This window comes from Megalobrama amblycephala, linkage group LG4, assembly GCF_018812025.1.
Source record: "Megalobrama amblycephala isolate DHTTF-2021 linkage group LG4, ASM1881202v1, whole genome shotgun sequence".
Taxonomy (NCBI): domain Eukaryota; kingdom Metazoa; phylum Chordata; class Actinopteri; order Cypriniformes; family Xenocyprididae; genus Megalobrama; species Megalobrama amblycephala.
In genome coordinates, this window is record NC_063047.1 from 46,628,700 (window position 1) to 46,648,363 (window position 19,664).

At 36.6% G+C, this 19,664-nt stretch overlaps 1 protein-coding gene, 1 long non-coding RNA gene and 1 other non-coding gene across 3 annotated transcripts in view; all 3 read left to right on the forward strand.

Moving 5' to 3' along the window:
* Positions 1-247: 247 nt before the first annotated feature.
* LOC125267704 lies at positions 248-4,594 on the forward strand. Its single transcript, XR_007184708.1, has 8 exons — positions 248-388; positions 931-989; positions 1,231-1,277; positions 1,456-1,530; positions 2,197-2,265; positions 3,877-3,949; positions 4,211-4,251; positions 4,494-4,594. It is a non-coding gene; the product is annotated as an uncharacterized LOC125267704 (long non-coding RNA).
* LOC125268041 lies at positions 1,982-2,115 on the forward strand. Its single transcript, XR_007184805.1, has one exon. It is a non-coding gene; the product is annotated as a small nucleolar RNA SNORA18 (small nucleolar RNA).
* Positions 4,595-8,020: 3,426 nt separating the features above from the next.
* The window catches only part of castor2 (cytosolic arginine sensor for mTORC1 subunit 2), a 28,852-nt gene continuing 17,208 nt past the window's right edge, over positions 8,021-19,664 (forward strand). Inside the window, exon 1 of the mRNA XM_048189597.1 lies at positions 8,021-8,463. Within this exon, the coding sequence (XP_048045554.1) occupies positions 8,351-8,463 (113 nt within the window). The 5' untranslated portion in view covers positions 8,021-8,350. The remainder of the gene's footprint in view (positions 8,464-19,664) is intronic.

The window sequence follows — 19,664 nt, forward strand, 5'->3', positions numbered from 1 at the left end:
TGTATGTGGAATTTCCACAAAATAAAGAGTTGTAAAAGAAAATAATATTCATATTTATTGTTTTGATATAGGAATAATCATTATCTAAATTAAATCTCTCTAACTCTTAACTTTTAGCTAGATAAATACCATGTAAATGTAACCTCTCTTACTCTTTTAAATAAATAAATATATATATATGTTTGTCGATTTGATTTTACCATAGATATATATAACATACACTTAACGTTACCACAGAAACGCAGAGAAGGGCGAAGAGCCGTAAAATGTCGTAAAGTCAGCAGTCACTGCGGTATAAATGTGACGCTCTTCTTCCGTTTCCTTTCTCCTTAACCTCCAACTCGATTGAGGGTACGCGGGTTTGTGAAGACGTCTGAATCAAAACTAGGTAATTTGTTGTTACTTAAACGTTTCAATCATCCAGGTTCTGTTTTGTTAAGTTTAATGTGTGTAACCACTGAATAGGTTCAAGGCAGGGTGGTTATTATTTTACGTTCTTGCGAACAGTATGCTGCACCACGTGGTTGAATAGTCCTGTAGGTTCGTGTGCACAGAGAAAACTGCTGTGAACTAAAAGATTACTTTTGTAATTAAATTCAATAATTATTTTCCACTATACTGATCTATTGTGGGTGTTCATTTGGTCGTTGTGGGGAACGCCTTTATAAAGATCGAGCAGATCTCTTAAATTGCCAAGCAGAACATCACATGTGGAGTTTCTCAAAAATGGCAAATTCCTCGATCTGCGTGGCTAGAAAAACACCAGGTTTGCTTTCATCACTGTAAGAACAGTTGCAATGATGACAATGAGGCCTGGGATATCCAGATACACACACACACACACACACACATATATATATATATATATATATATGTGTATGTGTATGTGTATATGTATATGTATGAAGACTCTTTTCTTTCCCCCTCCAGGGAGTTCTTGAGTTCCATCATGTGGTTTGAAGCCTGTTGTAACCGACATATGCAGTATGGTAAGTGGTTTGGATGGTCTTTCTTCAAAGGTTTTGCACAGCACTAGTCACAGTCTAGTCATAGTGGGCTTAGGAACTAGTGCAATGCAAAAATTACAATTCCCTTCTCTTGCAACCCACTGTTGTGCTCACCAAATAACAGTGATACTTATGAGAAGAGACATTTTTAGCATGGGATTTTTTTATTTTTTTTTTTATCGTTTTTGTCTTCATGTGATTTCGAATTACTGTGTACTTGCAGGTTTTGGGTGACATTAAGGGCCCTCCTGTGAATGGACCGGACAGTAGGTAAGAATTAATTGGGATAATGAATTAACTTGACTTTTGTAATGATGATTGGCTTTAATGTTCAACTGCTCTTATTAACCATGAAAGAGAATGTGCCTTTCTGAACAGTCAGACTCTCTTTGAGTGTGCTTAAAATGTACGTATGCTATGCTTTCCTTATGTTTCCATTTATTTTCAGGTTCCAGAACACAATGATTGCTCAATCCTGGGAGGTTATAAATAAAATTTGCTCCTGAGGAAGCTTGTTCAAATGGTAGGTGTCACTGCATGTTAGCTTTTTTTTTTTTTTTTTTTTTTTTTTTTTTTTTTTTTTTATTTGTCTTAATAGTATCTGCTAAGCCTGTCATGGTTATGAATTTTGTACTTACTATTTTGTCATACAAATAAATCAGATTTAATGATTTTATTCATTCTTTTTCATGTTACTTAATGTGGAAGTCCATATTTTACTTTGAATTGTATCTAATATAATTAAATTTGTACATTTAAAAAAAAAAAATGCTGTGAGAATTTAGTTATTTTATAATATTATATAGTTGCAATATTTCCCTTATTTGGATTGCAAAACATGATTGAAACTTAAATTGCACAATTAGTTAGCTTATTTGTTGCAATTTCCACCGAATAACCATGTTCAGATAATTGTGACAGGCCTAATATTGGCTTTCGTTTTCTGTAATGTATTTCGGAAAAACTGGTATTAAAATGAGGTCTATCCCGACTGGCCCCTCTCAGTAGAGCCTAGTCGTTGGAAATACCTCAGAGATAAAGTCTGTAGTATCGCTTTACCCATGTTGCTAGTATCATTAGCTTTGTGGGAAAACGCTGCAGTACATTTCAATGAGCTTAAAGGATATACCTTTGTTTGTCAGACATGGTGGAGAGCAACATCTCACTTCTGTGAATTTCCATTCTGTAGGTGTGACCTGAAAGATGTCCACTAGGAGGCGCACCATGCCTTTTTTTGGTGATTGGAGGCGTATTAGAGGTATGTAATGTTAAATTGGCTGATTCCAAAAAACACTCGCCTGCACTGTTGGTATCTGCATCCAGTTGTATGTCTGACTGGAATGTTCAAATGCCAGTGCTAGAGAACCTCGACACCTGCTCTTATTGGACCTTATATGTTTGTTGTTGGGTCCTGGCAGGGATCGAGACAAGACCTTATTATGAAGATTATTTTTCCAATTCAATTGAGCTTGCTTGGCATGACTGTGGTATGGTACAATGTTGCCAAAGCAATAAACGTGTAATCGGTTATACAGTTATTTCCTCTCCCATAGTGTTAACTCTGGTGTTTGCTACACAAGGAAAAATCTAATTGTTTTATAAAGCTCAAGGTTTGCTGTGCTTGTTTGTAGGGCTGCACATTCTTTTTATATCAGTATGACTTGTATTATAATATTTTTGATCATTGTTACTAAACTATTAATTGAATCAAGACCTATTCCTACTGTAATTCTCTAAAATCAAATAAGAAATATTAACTTGTAATTTTAGTTATAGTGTAAATTTCTTAATTTCATTGAAGTTATGTAATTGTAAATTGTGTCTGAACTAAAAAAAAAAACGCAGGGAGATGTTAAAGTCTCTCTCTTGATCTCTCTAGCTGTCGTATAGCTGTTTGCGAATATAAAATGTCTGCAAAGTTTAAAAGATCAAAGTGCACAGTAAGAGCGACTCAATTTTGAACTGCTGAAACGAGTCATCAGAAATTCTAGTCTCTTCCTGTTACATGCCCCATAACGACGTAACAAATTAATGCCAGTCTATGGTCTTCACTGGCTGTGAATGTCTACTTTGACCCTCAAACACTATAGTTGTAGCTGAGGCTTGGAAGAGTTTGATACATGTTGAGTAGACTGTTTTCAGCACTGTAACACCACTTAATATGCACTTCAAAAAGATGAGGACTCGTGCTGGTATTGATAATGAAAAGCAGAAACCATTGTTACTGTTCGTATCTGGAGCTGAAGTTCAGATATGCCAATGGGCATTTTGTTTCTGACATGCACTGTAAGCGGTAGACCAATCACAGACAGGACCGTCTTGACCAATCAGAAGGCTCTGTGAAAGGAGGGGTTCGAATCCTTTATGGAACCATTTCAAACACCATGATGCTGCAATTTAAAAACTGAGATGTATATAAAATATATAAAAAAAAAATATATAACCTTTTGATGCATGTAAAGCCATTGTAGGATACCTATTGTCCTAAACAAAATTAAAATGGCATAAATAGGAGCACTTTAAAACCCCTTTTGTTGACTGCAGCCTGTTCAATTAAATTGCAGCCTTTGCACTAAGACATAATGATTTGTTTTAGTTAATCATGCAGCCCAAGCTGTGCTGTTTTTGATGTATACTTTCATGCACAGCCTGTCTAATAGAGTGTGGAATGAGTGTCAGTGGTGTGCTGTCAATTCTTGCACATACCCAACATGCCCCACCTCAACCCTATATAACCCCCAGCACTCAAAGATGCTCTCCGGGGAGGATATCGGCATACTGTGACCTGTCCCTTTTAGAAGCCTTGTGACATTGTTTCAATAGCTCAGCGTGTCTTGATAATCCTTACTTGTTTGTGTTATGCCTGCAGGTCCCATATGGTGAGACTGAAGAATAAATGCTGGCAGGGCATAGTTCTTACACACAGTGCCACGAAATGACAAGTAAGGCTTCTTTTGGTCTTGAACATTCCCGGTTGCATGAACGTGATGTATTTGGTCATATACCAAGGCTTTTAGGATATGTGGTTCCTGACTTGCTGTGGACATGACCAAAAATTAAAACCCATCCTAATGAGTCACTTCAGTTCAGTACTGATTTCTGATTCATTAGGAACATTTCCTTGAATGCACTTAAACTGTAATTGCAAGGTTGTACAGGTTTTTTTGTTTTTTGTTTTTTTTTAATTGTTTGTTCTATATCAGGTTTGGATTTGGAGTGAAGGGTTTCCTGCCAGACTCGCAAGGTGAGAGCCGTTCCACATCTTTGGATCACTTTCAAAGGGGGTCAGCCACTTCTCCCCACTGGCGATCCTTAACGCCGTGATCCCACATCACTGCCCTATGAGACTTTTTTTGCAGGTTTTTTGCTAAATAAAATGCCTGTGGTCTTTGGGGCAACACCTGATTTACTTAAAGCAGTGTCAGTGGCATATTGCATTAGAAATTCGATTTACTAATGTAATTTTTCTTTGTCTTTTAAAAACAGTTGGTGCTGGTGAGGAGATCGTACGGCATGGGAAACTAAAACTTCATCTGCTTTGGAGTTTTGTGGCGATACGGTTTTCAATAAATCAACTCTAAAACATATTTAACAATGTAGTGGTTTTTAAGTTCTTAAATGTTTTTGACAAATGGTGAAGTGTTAATAATTGAGCCAGTGTAAAATTCCAAATATCTTCCAACATGAATGCAAGCCTGGGCATGGGCATGTAATTTTGCAATTAAACTAACTTTTGAGACAATTCTTTGTAGGTTTTATATGGATTTCCAAACACTCGCATGCAATGGTACAGGGGTGTTTTTCTATGCAATGTTACCCAGTCATGGTGGTGTTGTTTGAACTGGATTGGTTCACTTTCAAATGAAAATTACCCCAAGCTTTACTTGCCCTCAAGCCATCCTAGGTGTATATGACTTTTCTTCTTTCTGATGAACACAATATCTGACACAATATCCTGATCCGTGATCATTATAATGGCAGTGAGCGGGACCGAGTATAAGCTGAAGAAAGTGTTTCCATCCATATCCATCATAAACGCATTCCACACAGCTCCAGGGGGTTAATAAAGTCCCTCTGAAGCAAAGCAATGCATTTGTATTTTACTTCATTACTTGTAATTAACAAGTAATGAAGTAAAATATCTAGCTTCTGCCAGACCGCCTTCCGTGTTCTACTTACGAAAAAATGGAACTGGAATTGCGTCAGTTAAACTTTTTCTGTAAGCTAAATATGGAAGGCGTAGGACGTAGCATAAGCCTGTTTTGTCTTACACTTTCTTTGTAAGTGGAATACGGAAGGCAGTCAGTTTTACTTCATAACTTGTTAAATAAGCTTTGCTTCAGTAGGCCTTTATTAACCCCCTGGAGCTGTGTGGAGTACATGTTTGTGATGGATGTGGATGGAGGCACTTTCTTTAGCTCATACTTGTTGGTATCATTCACTGCCATTATAAAGCTCAGATGCATCAGGATATTTATTAATATATCTCCAATTGTGTTCATCTGAAAGAAGAAAGTCATGTACACCTAGGATGGCTTGAGGTTGAGTGAAGCTTGGGGTAATTTTCATTTGAAAATGAACTAATCCTCTGCATAGTAGTTTTTTTTTTTTTTTTTTTTTTTTTTTTTTTTTTTTTTTTTTTTTTTGTTTATTTTAACACAAGTAAACCTCAAGGAACAATTTAAAAAAAAAAAAAAAAAAAAGTCCTGACCCTTTTTAAGATTTGAAGTCTGAAAGCCTCATGTAGCCAGCGCCATGGCGTTGAGAGACTGGTTCTCAGGGCTTCATGTGGGTCATGGGGTTCAGATTAAAAGATTCTCTCTGCAGAACGCAGCTTTTAGTGCTCCACTTCTGCTTTGACAAGCTGCCTTTGAGTGTGTAACTAAGCCTTATTTTGTGAGAACTTGAATGTTCTGTTGCTTTGTTTGATCTTTGGGGAATGTCTTAAAGAGTAGTTTTCAGCTGAGCATTTGTTCATAAGGTGTCTAGTCAGGAGTGATAAGTCTTTACTGTAGCTTGACCTGAACAATGTTAATTAAGCATTTTATTTTTAATCTCCTTTGGATTAATTTCCACTTAAACTTGGTTTCATTAAGCCTTTAATAATCATGGATTATTAAACAAACAAAATGCAAACAACTAAAGGCTTCAGTAATAAAGGTGTAAAATGATCTTTGTGTTGAGATATAGATGTAATCTGATATGAATGAAGAAAAAACGATTGGTCAGTCTATTTAAGTTTACAGAAGAGAATTTTTCCACTGCTGGCCAAACAATTTCTTGATTGTAAAACTAAAGATTCTCCTCCTGAAATATTTGGCGTTTTCACTGTCTTGTACATTTTACTGGGACAAGAAAGCATGTTTGTCCTTGAAAGACTCAAGTGCAAACATACCTGATATTAAAATCAAAAACATCCATTTGCCTCTGCAAAGTCAAATGCTTACGGCTCAGTATGTTTTGAGTGGTAATGCTGAAAGAAACCACATCTAAAGAGGAGTTCTGTCCTTTGAACTGAACAATGCCTGTCCCTGTGAGAGATCAGAGTGTCCCAGGGATCTTATCACAGCTGCACACAAAGAATGCTTGTTGTTTTATGACGCTCTGCAGCACCGGCCCTGGTTACCAATAGTCAGCACTTGTGAATTATTAAACTTCTGCCGCCTTTTATTAGATGATGCACTCCAGCCAGGAATTGGTAAATTTATTGGTGTCATGATCTACTTGTATATGTTTTTACATGCATACAACACGGTTGTTTCAAATTACTTAGTGCTTTGTCATATATTGGGTTTTTTTTCCTTTCCTGTTCATGTTTTACAACGCCAACTATGGAAAAAATTACTTCAGTTTCATTCCACATCTAATCTTTAATCTTGAAAAGGAACCAAAGTTCCTCCTCCTGTATTTTTTGGTATAGATAAAGAGAACAGTCTGATATTGATTGAAAAGCCTCCATCACATCTTTTACACAGTCAATGATTAGCAGGATTTTGTTTAGGCTCAAGAAAAGGTCATAAGGTTGAGGAGAGTGGGGTAAAATGGGGTCAATCCCTTAATCTAGGAAACGGCCAATTTTAGGCAGGGCTTTTAATGCCAAACAATTTTACTTTACTAAAAAGTACATTATCTGCATGGTGGGTAAGATTATCAAAAATATGTCAAACGAACATTATCCCAGGCCCTGTATGGTATAAGCCTTGAGGGTGAAGGTGCCCAATGCCCATCAATAAAAATGTGCTAACTAGTAATGTTGTTCTAACTTTAAATCAGTTCATGTGAATACAGTGGTTCAATATTAATATTATAAAGCAAAAAAAACAAAATAACGACTTATTTAGTGATGGCCGATTTAAAAACACTTCTTCAGGAAGCTTCAGAGCATAACGCCAAACTGCTGAAATCACGTGACTTTTGCGCTCCGAACAACTGATTTGACATGCTGATTCATTATGCTCCGATGCTTCCTGAAGCAGTGTTTTGAAATCGGCCATCACTATATAAGTCGTTATTTTGTTTTTTATGGCGCACCAAAAATATTCTCGTCGCTTTATAATATTAATATTGAACCACTGTACTCACATGAACTGATTTAAATATGTTTTTAGTACCTTAATGGATCTTGAGAGAGGAAATGTCATTGCTCCCTATGAAGGCCTCACGGAGCCATCGGATTTCAACAATATCTTAATTTGTGTTTTGAAGATTAACGAACGTCTTACGGGTGTGGAACGGCTTGAGTGTAAGTAATGACAGAATTTTCATTTTTGGGTGAAATAACCCTTTAAATAAAGGCATTTCTAAAATATATTGCCAAATATTTTAAATTTAAAAAAAAAAACTCAAATGGCTGTTTTTCTATTAAAACAAAAAAAAGAAAATAAATAACATGGCATTTTAATGACAACATTTCAAAACGAACATGTGTATCGATTAACTTCGCAGCGCCGAACTACATTTCCCAACATGCACTTCCTGTATAATTCGCCCCGCCCCCTTTTTTTGACTGACAGGTTGTTTGTTTCACTGTTACCAGCTGCTGGCCCATTCCAATCCTTGTCGGAGTGGAAACACGGGGGCCGACAGTCCTCTTTTTTTCGTCCCTTCCCGTTTACCTCGTTGTGCTTTCTTTTATTTCACCCCGCTTTACTCTCTTTCTCTCTTTTCCTCGGCAGATAACTTTTCCTTTTCTCTCCCCTCCTTTCCGCTCCGTTTGAAGGTTTTAAAGCCCTGTCCATAAGCTCTACTTAATTATTTATTTATTTATTCTTTCTTTTTTTTATCAAAACGGAATAGTCAGTTAATATTTTTTTAGATGTACCACAAATGAGAAGACGCAAAAGATGGAGCTGCACATTTTAGAGCACAGTTTAAAAGTAGCAAGTATAGCGAAAGAGGGAATCCAGATTTGCACTCACGGATTAATCAAACTAGCTTTTCTGCCCTCTAAAACAAGGTAAGTAGCTTCATTAATCAAGTTTGCGTTGTGTTGTTAAGCCTGTATTCACTGTCCGTTAAATATCTTCCTGAAGAATCTGACTCGGAATCACATTAGCTCACCGCTACGCACCTCTTATGGGAGCCAGATGCACTTCCAGCACTTCTGTACGTTTTTAATCCAAATGTATATGTGCTCCATGTAAGAGGCGCATGACATTATCAGGTAAGCGGTCATGGGTGTTTTGTTTAGCAGTGTGATTGTCTGTGCTGTTGCTTAAGTTCATTCGACGGTAGAGGGGTGTGTGTACGTGATCGGGGTTGTTTTTCTTCTTGGGCAGCGGTATAAATATACGGAGGGGGATGTGGCTTTAAATCTCCGTCTGTGATGCTCAATGCACGACCACGTATTCAGCATCACGGCTTTGATACAGCTGAAGGGGGCTTTCTGATGACTTGATGTTGTGAAGCTTATCTTTTCAGTGCTTTAATCAAAAACTGAGCTGTTTTGATCATTAGTTTGAAAGAGGTCTGCTTGAAGTGCACTCTGTGGCACTGGTGGAAACCTGTAAACAACAGGGAAAAGTTGTGGCCTGAACATGATTTGCATTAATTTGGTGCATTGGTTCACTTCCTGTAAAAAAGAAATGTCTTATTTTTTTACCACCTTTTGTGTTAAGTAATGCACAATCAGTGATTGCTGCTGGTAAGGTTGTGCAGTTGTGTTGTATCTCATAATGATGCACCCTCAGATGAGGGGCTTTTGTGAAAGACTATCTATTCATAAAGTCTCAATGGCCCTTGCTGTGTTTGCGTAAGCAAAGTGTGTTAGCGCATCTCCAGTCCGGCTCCAGAGTCTGAACCTCGGGGAGAAATATCCTGCTTGGTCATTTAGTCTCGTAAGACTGTGGACACACACACACACACACAGAGGCCTTTAGCTAGAGTTAAAGTGGTTAAGACAGAGTAGGTTGTTTTCATGTCTGAGTTACTGTCTTGATTTAAAAAAAAAAAAAAAAAAAAAAAAAAAAGTCGGCAGCTTAGATCAGGGCCTAATTCCCCTCAGGCCTCTTTAATTTTGCATGTTTATTTGCTCTTGCGTTCGGAAATCTCATTTTCCAGGGCTCTTCATGATCAGATGCTTTATTGGTCCTGTCATGTTCGACATGCTTGTTTTGAAAAAGTCTAACTGCATTCAAGAGAATGCAATTAAAGGATTAGTTCACTTCAGAGTTAAAATTTCCTGATCATTTACTCACCCGCATGTCATCCAAGTTGTTTATGTCTTTCTTTCTTCTGTCAAAAATAAATTATGTTTTGTTTTGTTTTGTTTTTTTTGAGGAAAACATTCTAGGATTATTCTCCATATACTGGACTTCAACGGCTTCCAACAGTTGAAGGTCCAAATTGCAGTTTCAGTGCAGCTTCAAATGGCTCTACACGATCCCAGCTGAGGGATAAGGGTCTTATCTAGCAAAACGATAGGTCATTTTCTATATATATATATATATATATATATATATATATATATATATATATATATATATATATATATACATATATATATATATATATATATATATATATATATATATATATATATATATATATATATATATATATATATATATATATATATATATATATATATATATATATATATATATATATATATATATATATATATATATAATTACTTTTTTACCACAATTGCTCATCTTGCACAAGCTCTGTGCCACGCATTACATAATCATGTTGGAAAGGTCACGCGTGACGTAGGCGGAAGTACCGAGCAAGTGTCTGCAAAGTGAACATGCAAAGACTAAGTCAAATGCCCTTTACAAAAAAAGGTAAAACGATGATGTCGGACGATATTGAAGTTGGAGGAGAAAATGGGTGGTTCAGTGTTTTTTTTTGTTTGTTTGTTTTTTTTTTTTTTTTTTTTTCTAGGCTTGATTGTGTTCATGGGGCACAGTTTAACATGTCTTAATGCTTTGTTTTGAACAAAAAAAAAATCCGGTATTTTTCATATATTTTACCTTTATTCTACACCGCTGTTTCCATTGTCATTTGAACAGCTGGTTTTACTTCCTCATTCTATGATCCGAAATACGCAATGGGTTCTGATTGATTAGCTGGCCCAGTGTACTGTGATTCACTGAAGCGTCCGGAAACGCCACGCCCCTTACCATTAGTTGTTGCATGTGCTTTAGTGGAAATGTAAATAATGGCGTCTATATTGCCATATCAAATTGAGCCGAATCAGACCCAGATAACAGTAATGATGAAGAGGGTCAAGCAGAACCTCTGCAAGCACGGCTTTTAAAGGATGTTTTTGAATGGTATTTCTGTATTTGTGTCAGTGTTTAGATATGCTGTCACTTATGAATGTTACTGCTGTTTGTTAGATTTCAATATGCAGTTTTATTCTGATTAAAGCTTTACTGTAGCCGAATACATGACTGAGTAGTCGCATTTTTGTAAATGTATTGTTTAATTTATGGCATGATCAACTGTTTGTCTATGAACATAGAAGTTTGTCGGTGTTTGTTGGCGTTTGTTGAAGTATGCAATAGAATTTAGCTAACTGGCTAGAGAAGCAAAAACGCATTGGTCTTTGTTTACATAATTGATGCAACCAGGAAATAGCAGCATAATACATTTCAAAGACATGTACAAACAATAAAACGTACTTACAGTTAGGGCCCATAAACAGCAGCTTCTGTTTTTAAAGTGGTTTTTAAACTGCTTCATCTTTCAGTAATAGCCTTGGTGCAAATCCAGCATTGAACTTGTAGATTCTGGAAGCTGTCTTCAGCGCTGCATCCAGTGTAGAAAATATCACAGATTATAATCTTTTGATGGGTCGCATCGCACGTGTCCAGTGTAGACAACTCTTCTGTTTCCATAATGCCGCGCGACATGGCCTCGCCCACTTTGTTGCATGTTCCCGGGGGCAGGGTTTATGTTAATTGCAGGGTTTATGATGTCACCAATCCAGGAAGAAGCTCATTGCAGTCCAAACCGGTCGTTTTTGTAGGCATTAAACTGCCATAACTTTAAAAGACAATATCTCTGTTTGCATTGGACTTTCAGTGCTGTAACTTTGCATATGCTCAAGCAGCAACATTACATACTAACTAAAGTTAAAAAGTGAAATCGCAATGAACCATCCCTTTAATTTCTTTTTGACTGAAGAAAGAAAGACATAAACATCTTGGATGACATGGGGGTGAGTAAATTATCAGGAAATTTTAATTCTGAAGTGAACTAATCCTTTAAAGCGGAACTCAGTAAGATTTGCGAAGCTCCCCCCACAGGTTCCTTCAGTGAATCACACTGTGGTAAATACTCCAAGCGCAGCTCTGGACTACAACGACTACAACGCTCACCAGCACAGTAGTTTTGCAAATACAGTACAAGAAATCTCGAGGGAGGTGGGTAATTTTCGAAATTGTCTTATAAAGTCATAATATATACATTGTTTTTGAATTACCATAAAGCATTTTGTCACTCTCCGTGAACGTGAACATGAGGCAAGATTGTGTCGGGTCGATGCAGCTCAACTTGCAAGTGCTGTTTTCTGGCGTAGACGTGCCAGAGGGGGTTAGTGCACGCCTCAAACACACCACTACAAGTCAATTAACCATCGTAAGGACTTAGAAAACTATTTATGAAGGTAAAAAAAGTTACTTAGTTCTGCTTTAAGCAATATATCACACAAGTAAGCTTGATTATATATTGGTATTTGACAATAATAAAATAAAAAAGCATGGAAACATTTTACTTTAGTATCTTTGTTTCATATGTTACATGTACTTACCATAGTAATTGTGCATAATTACATGCAACTAACCCTCAACCAAACCCTTATCCTACCTTAACCCTGTAGTAAATACATATTGTTAAATAATATTACTCAGTACTTAAATTTATAATTACGCTGTAACATTGACACCTTAAAATGTAGTTTAATGTAAAACATCAGTTAACGGCTAGTAGTTGGACAATTTTGAGTAGATAACTCTTCATTTCAGCTCAAAGATGTTTTGTTATGACTCAGAGCCTGGAACGGTAATGATGACATCATCTCTGATCGAAAGGAAAAATACTGAAAGTAATTGTAGGCAAGGTCTGCCTACAAATGCAGGGTTATTAATTTGTGAATTGAAGATTTATCACAGTAAAAAGCTTTGCAGCTGGGCTGTTTTTAACATTCAGGTTCTGTTTGCAGTGACCTATTCCTCCTTGTGGTTTGCATCTGGCTTTGAACAACGTTTCTTCAGGGATTTCTTTTGTATTCAGTGCTGTATGTTTTGTCCATCAGGACCATGAAATCCATTTTAAGATCCAAATGCAATTTAATGTAAAAGTAGCATTTTTGATATGGTTATTTTTCTGATTTTGAATCTTTCAATTGATTTTGACTTTGCAAACATCTTTATGCTAGGAGACTGGGGAAACCCTTGTTTTTCTGTCCCAGAGGCACAGCTTGACTCAACTTATTTAGTAGCTGTTTGTGAAGTTTCTCAGAGCGATGCAGAATGCGCACAACACAAGGGGAGCTCTGGAAATAGTTGCTTACAGTTTGAAACATTGTGGCCAGCCCTCAGGTTGTGCTGTTTGCCCAGCAAGATATAGAGGAAGCAGTTTTCACTCAGGAATATACAATATAACAACAGCCAACCAAATGCAGTGTCACCATAAAAAACAGACTATATGATTTTCAGCAGTTTTTCAATGTTTCAGGGCTTGGCTCTGTTGAAGTACAGTAAGTATAGTCTAGTTGACTCTCCTAGTTTATAAAATAGCACGGTCACACTTTAAATTAGGGTGCAGTTCTCACTATTAACAAACTATTAACTATGACATTTGCCTCAGAGAACTTGTAATTACTGCGTATTAATAGTTAGTAAGGTGGTTAAGTTTAAGTATTGGTAGGAATTGGATAGGATTAGGGATGTAGAATATGGTTATGCAGAATAAGGCATTAATGTGCTTTATAGGTACTAATAAACAGCCAGTATCCTAGCAATATGTATGTTAATAAGCAACTAGTTCATAAGAAGAATTGGATTGGACCAATATCACAATTCAGTCAACTCCCAATGGATAAAATCAAGTCCAGGCCTACATTCTTCTCATTCTACTCAGAAATGCATGGTCACCTCGCAAAAAAGTTTCATATTGTATGAACAAAAACGATTGAAACTTCTCAAAATATCTTCTTTTGTGTTCCTCAGAAAAAAATTAAAAATTTTGGGGAAGGGTTAACACAATGCGTTTTTGCTGATATAAAAACATGAGACGCAGGTAAGTAGAACAGAAACAGAACAGTCCGCTGTTAGACGCCTGCTTTCAGACGCTCCCGCTTTCAAATTAAACACTTCCGTGTGCTTTCAAACGCTCCCTTGCATTGATCATTGTAGCCAATCACAGACATATATGTTGAGCGCGTGAACACAGAGGCCAATCGGAGGTGTTTACGAATCCGCTCAACAGCATCACATTTTTTAAATTTCAGTACCGACTTGGTATCACGGTCAGCACTTTTGACAACACTACTAGAGATGCGTTTTTTTAATAATTGAACTGCACATTTTTAAAATGCTGTTTCATGTGTGAGACGCTGCAAAAGACGGTTAAAGACGTCCGTCTAACGCGCTTGCATTGAAAAACAATGGAAAAGTAGCACAGTCGAATGGAAAAGCGCATTCCATGTGAACGGACTCTAGGTTTGGAATGGCATGAGGATGAATTTTCATTTTGGTGTGAGCCAAATGTGCATATTGTGTGTGAAAATGTGTAATTTTTTGAAATATTTGTTCTTCTGCTCCAGTGGATTTCACGGTGATGTTATAGTGTGTGTGTTTTTTTTGTTTTGTTTTTTTTTAGGGGTTTTTTTTTTTCAGTCTGCATTTCCAGCAACATTACCAGATAAACAGGAACAACAACCTTGTTGTTGAAAGAGAGTTTCTCCCTTAAAAATTAGGAAAGGTAAGAGGAAGAGGTAAATTTTTAGAGAAACTGTTCGAATTAATAAGTGTGTGTGTCCTCAAGAGACCTCAGGAACAGTTTTTAGAAGCACATTTCCGAGCAGAGGCCCTGAGCAAGTGAGTCATAGCCTGTTAAATTTACAGTGATGATATTTTGTTGCTCTGATTTAGGGGAATAAGATCTGTCTTTCCCTTATGATTATTGCTTTGTTTCTATTGCCTATCTCAGGACTCTCAAAATAGTGTAGATCCATCACTGTGTCTCTACAAAATTCACCCCATAGCTCGATGAATTCCTAGTGGTGCAGAAAGGTTGATTTTTATGTGGAAAAATAACTGAGTGAATTTGTTCAGATTCCCCTTTATTTAAAAAAATTCATCTTGGTTTTGAGTCTGACCCAGCATAGCATTTCCTATTAGTGCTTAAAACAATTCAAGCAATACTTCATCAATACCCTGTATGAAGACATCTACACTCCGTATACCTTTCTTCTATGCTATGCTGTGCTATGCTGGGTCATTTAATGATTCAGTGACGCAGCACCAGAAATGTCCATCAGCTTGCAAAAACCTTGAAAAAAAAAGTACCCTCCCCAGGCCCACTTTAGCAGTATCAGATAAAAGGCTGCTTTCCAGAGTCAACAAGTTGCCTTCCTTCCCCCTAGAGGCAAAATGATACACTATGTGGGTGGACAGGCTCATAAATAAAGACTCCTCTTACCTGGTATCTGGAGCCATTTGGGGTGTACAAGCAGCTTTACGAGCCAGCTGCGGTTACATGGCACTTGTGCAGCAATGTATGATGGTTTATTCTTGCACATGCAGGCACATGCATATCTTTGGGGAAATAATTTACACTGTGAGCAGGGCCGGAGCATATAGAATGTGAGGGGGTTCGTTTTCGTTTTCGTTTTCTATTTTTAACAAACTGTATTTATTATAACCGAAATAGATCAAGTTCTATATTAAAACAGAAGACCAGAACACAAGATAGTCCAGTCAACAACTACACCAAAACCCATTTGCATTATGCCTGTACATAAACATGAGTCACAAAAGCTCTTCAATTCTACCAACACATTAATAATAAAAACAATTCATTGATGGCAATAAAAATGTACATCTGTCACATATTAAATTGTACTCGCCAGACTCTCTACTCTTAAAGTTGAATCTTTAAACCACATTCTTATACCCATGGTGTTTCTGCCAAAATTCGATTGAGATGCGCAGCTGTGCAAAGAAATCACATATGATATAAACCTGCAATACTGTACATTTACTGTATGTCTTATGATTTATATCTATCATGCTACAGCCAAACTGCATATTGTAATTTTAATAAACAGTGTTTCTTCTAACACAATATAAATATTAAAAGGTCTGCTGTTGGAGACTTGCCATTGGCTGTTGTATTTGAGTAATTAATGAGGTAGGTCTGTGCAAGGTTTGGATGCTGTTTTGGGGATGTTTTCATTAGTCATTTATAAATATAATTGTTTCCATTTCCGTTTTGCGTAATAATTCGTTAAGATAATGTGTTATTTAAAGTTGCTATTATAGAGATTACTGTTCCTGTGAGCTAAATGCTGCTGAATCAATCATGCCAGTGTTGCTAAGTCTGCAGTTTTCCCACAGAACTGGGTCCACTTTTAAGCCATTGCTGTGGGATGATTCCCCATGGACATACAAATTCAGTGGAGATTGGAGAATTTGGCCCCCCAATGGAGAAAGATGAATTGAGCTATTTTTGATTAGCTATTGGGTTAGTTTTGTTGCACAGACCTGGAAACCCTTGTGTAATGGAATATGAGAATGGCCAAATCTACAGAAACATTTTTTGTTTTTTTAGTAAGGAAAACTATTACTGACATTTTACACTCTAAAAAATGCTGGGTTAAAAACAACCCAAGTTGGGTTGAAAATGGACAAACCCAGCGATTGGGTTGTTTTAACCCAGCGGTTGGGTTAAATGTTTGCCCAACCTGCTGGGTAGTTTTATTTAAACCAACTATTGTTTAAAAATTGCTATATGGCTAGCTTAAAATGAACCCAAAATAGTTGGGAAATTAAAAACCAGATGCAATTAGAGGCAACAATAATAGACAAAAGGTGAATGTTTATTAATAAGCTTTAATATTTTATTAATATAAATTTAATAGTTTATTAATATAAATGTATTAATAAGCAATTTAATAAATGTTTATTGTTTAATAATTATTCATTGAACATTAATAAATGTTCATTTCCAACATACTTTGGGTTTATTTTAATTAAGCAATACAGTAATTTTTAAACAATAGTTGAGTTAAATAAAACTACCCAGCAGGTTGGGCAAACATTTAACCCTACCGCTGGGTTAAAACAACCCAATTGCTGGGTTTGTCAATTTTCAACCCAACTTGGGTTGTTTTTAACCCAGCATTTTTTAGAGTGTAGAATCATTAAATTTAAGCTTTTCTTGAAAATGATGTCTAAAGAATTAGTTTGACCAACTAGCAGTCGTACTTTTCCAACATTTTTATGTAACTGACTTAAAAAGTCTTGAAGAAAAAATTCAGATGATTAACTTTTAAGACTAGTCTAATCAGTTTATGCTACCAAACACTGATGCATAGATATGAGTGTTGATTTTGATATGAGTTTTGTAATTTTTACTTTCCTAAATTATTAGGAGTCCTCTCCACAAGCTTCCATCATTAAAAAACAAATCCCTAAGCCTGAGCAATAGACTGTTATTTTTGTCAGTTAATTATTCATAACCAGGGCCTAAAATTAACACTCGCCAAGTGCCAAATGCGAATAAAAATTTGCATTGACGGGTATATGAAACTGTGTCACTCACCAGTTGGCCTGTATCATTTTTATGAATTCTAACAATGCATGAACGTGAACAAATGTGAATGCCGCTTTGGACAGTTGACGGCAGGGCTGTCAAACGATTAATCGCGATTAATCGCATACAAAATAAAAGTTTGAGTTTGCATAATATATATGTGAGTAATGTGTGTAAAATGTATATATAAATACACACAAATTAATGTATATATTTAAGAGAAATATGTTATTAATGTACAAAAATGTATTTATATATAATATAAATTATATACAAATATAAATAAATACATCTACTTGTAAATATTTCTCAAATATATACATGGATGTGTTTGTATTTATATATACATAATAATTACACACAGTACACCCACATATATTAGGCAAGCTCATACTTTTATTTTGTATGCGATTAATCGTGATTAATCGTTTGACAGCCCTAGTTGACGGGCCATTACTGCATCGCCACGAAAGTTTAAGCCTCGACAATTTAAATATTCAAGTGCAAGAAGATGTGAAAGGGAGCTAATTTCTTTACTCGCGCACCGTGTGGGAAGTTTAGTGCGTGCGCCCAGAACGACGCATCTCAGACATTAAAGGGCACCTATTATGCCCCTTTTTACAAGATGTAATATTGGTCTTGGGTGTCCCCAGAATGTATTTGTGAAGTTTCAGCACAAAATACCCCACAGTTAATTTATTATAACCATTTGAAAATGTCATTTTTGGGGCCTGTTTTAAAAAGAGCTGTTTTGGTGTGTACCACCTTAAATATAAATGAGCTGCATATCCCCGCCCTGCCTTTGGATGAGGGCGTAACTTGCATACCTATGGCAATAAACAGTCGGTAGAAGCAGAATGGCTGAGAGTGAGAGACCCGCTGTTTTGTATGGCATTCAGCCGTACATGTTTGTACCGGAATCAGACCCAGATGATGAAGAGACTCCGGCAGAAGAAACACAATTGAGAATGGAGCAGGACGTCTCTGAATGGTTATTTGATACATTTATGTACTTATAGAGTTTTAATCGCGTCCCCTTTGCAATTATGGATGTGCAACACACACACACACACACACACACACACACTGTGATAACGTTCACGCAATTTTTTGAAACTACAAACACAAATACTGTGATAACGTTTGCTAAGTACAAACGAAATTATATTTATGCGAGGGAACGGTTGCGTCATGTTGACATTACTTGTCGTACAGGTGCTTATGTGGCAAATGTGAGAAGATGGCTACAGAACCAGAAAATATATGCTGCAGGGAGATAGAACAGGTATTAATTTATTTACATTTGTAATTGTTGCAAAAAATAATACGTGACATAAAACTGTCTGACGCTATTTGTTGTATCAAAGGTTACAAGACGGATGAAACAACTTCAAGTCACTCCATCATGTATGGTAGACCATCCCGGAAAACATACAGTTTTTAATACAATATCTTTAAAAATATATATATATACGTGTGGATACACACTATACAAACAAGGTTTAAATTATATACACAGACATTCTACGACGACGACAACAACTTTAGACGCATTTGTTATTGAACTGGCTGACATCGACTGAAATGACTATTTGCTCAAAAAACATTAAATACACTTACTTCTTCTGGAGGTGACGTTGGATCGCAAACAGTATAGGCAACGATCCACACTTGAGGATTAACTTTAAAGCAAGACCTGCTTTGAATTGACCCTCGTTCTCAAAACAGTCAGTCAAAAAATGATTCGCGCAAACATAAACGTATTTTGGAATTTTGAGTGGCGCCTTTCCTTCGTAAATAAAATCCATCCACTGCGTTTTCAGTGGCTCTGATGTCGGAAGTAAGTGAAAACTACTATGTTCATTATTACATCCCACAACAGAACACTTGTGTTTCTTAGGAGACATTACCGGCTGTCGTTGAAACAATGGAGGATGGTTGACAGATCACCGAGGGCGGGGTCTATGCCAAAACCAGATTGTCAATCAAACCACGTGGGTGGGGCTTAGCGCAATTCTACGTCACAGTGAGAGCAATCTTAGAACAGGGCGTTCTGAGACAGTGCTTATGAATTATTGAGATTGTAAAAAAACCACTGGGTGGATTTTTCTCATTCTAGGGTGGTTTTGCTCACACACTGCCAACACACATTTATGGTCAAACACCATGTAAAAGTGAATTTTGCATAATAGGTGCCCTTTAAGTGAATACTAAACTGAGCTCTCTTTCACGTCTTCTTGCACTTGAGCGGACAAATTCACACACAATTATGGAAAAAAAAAGTGAGTATCCTACTAAACAGTCGGTTATGTCTTAAGCGAACGTAAACAGTTGAGAAACTACATGCATGTGTATCAGTATATTAGATCCACTCTTAAAGTGACAGCA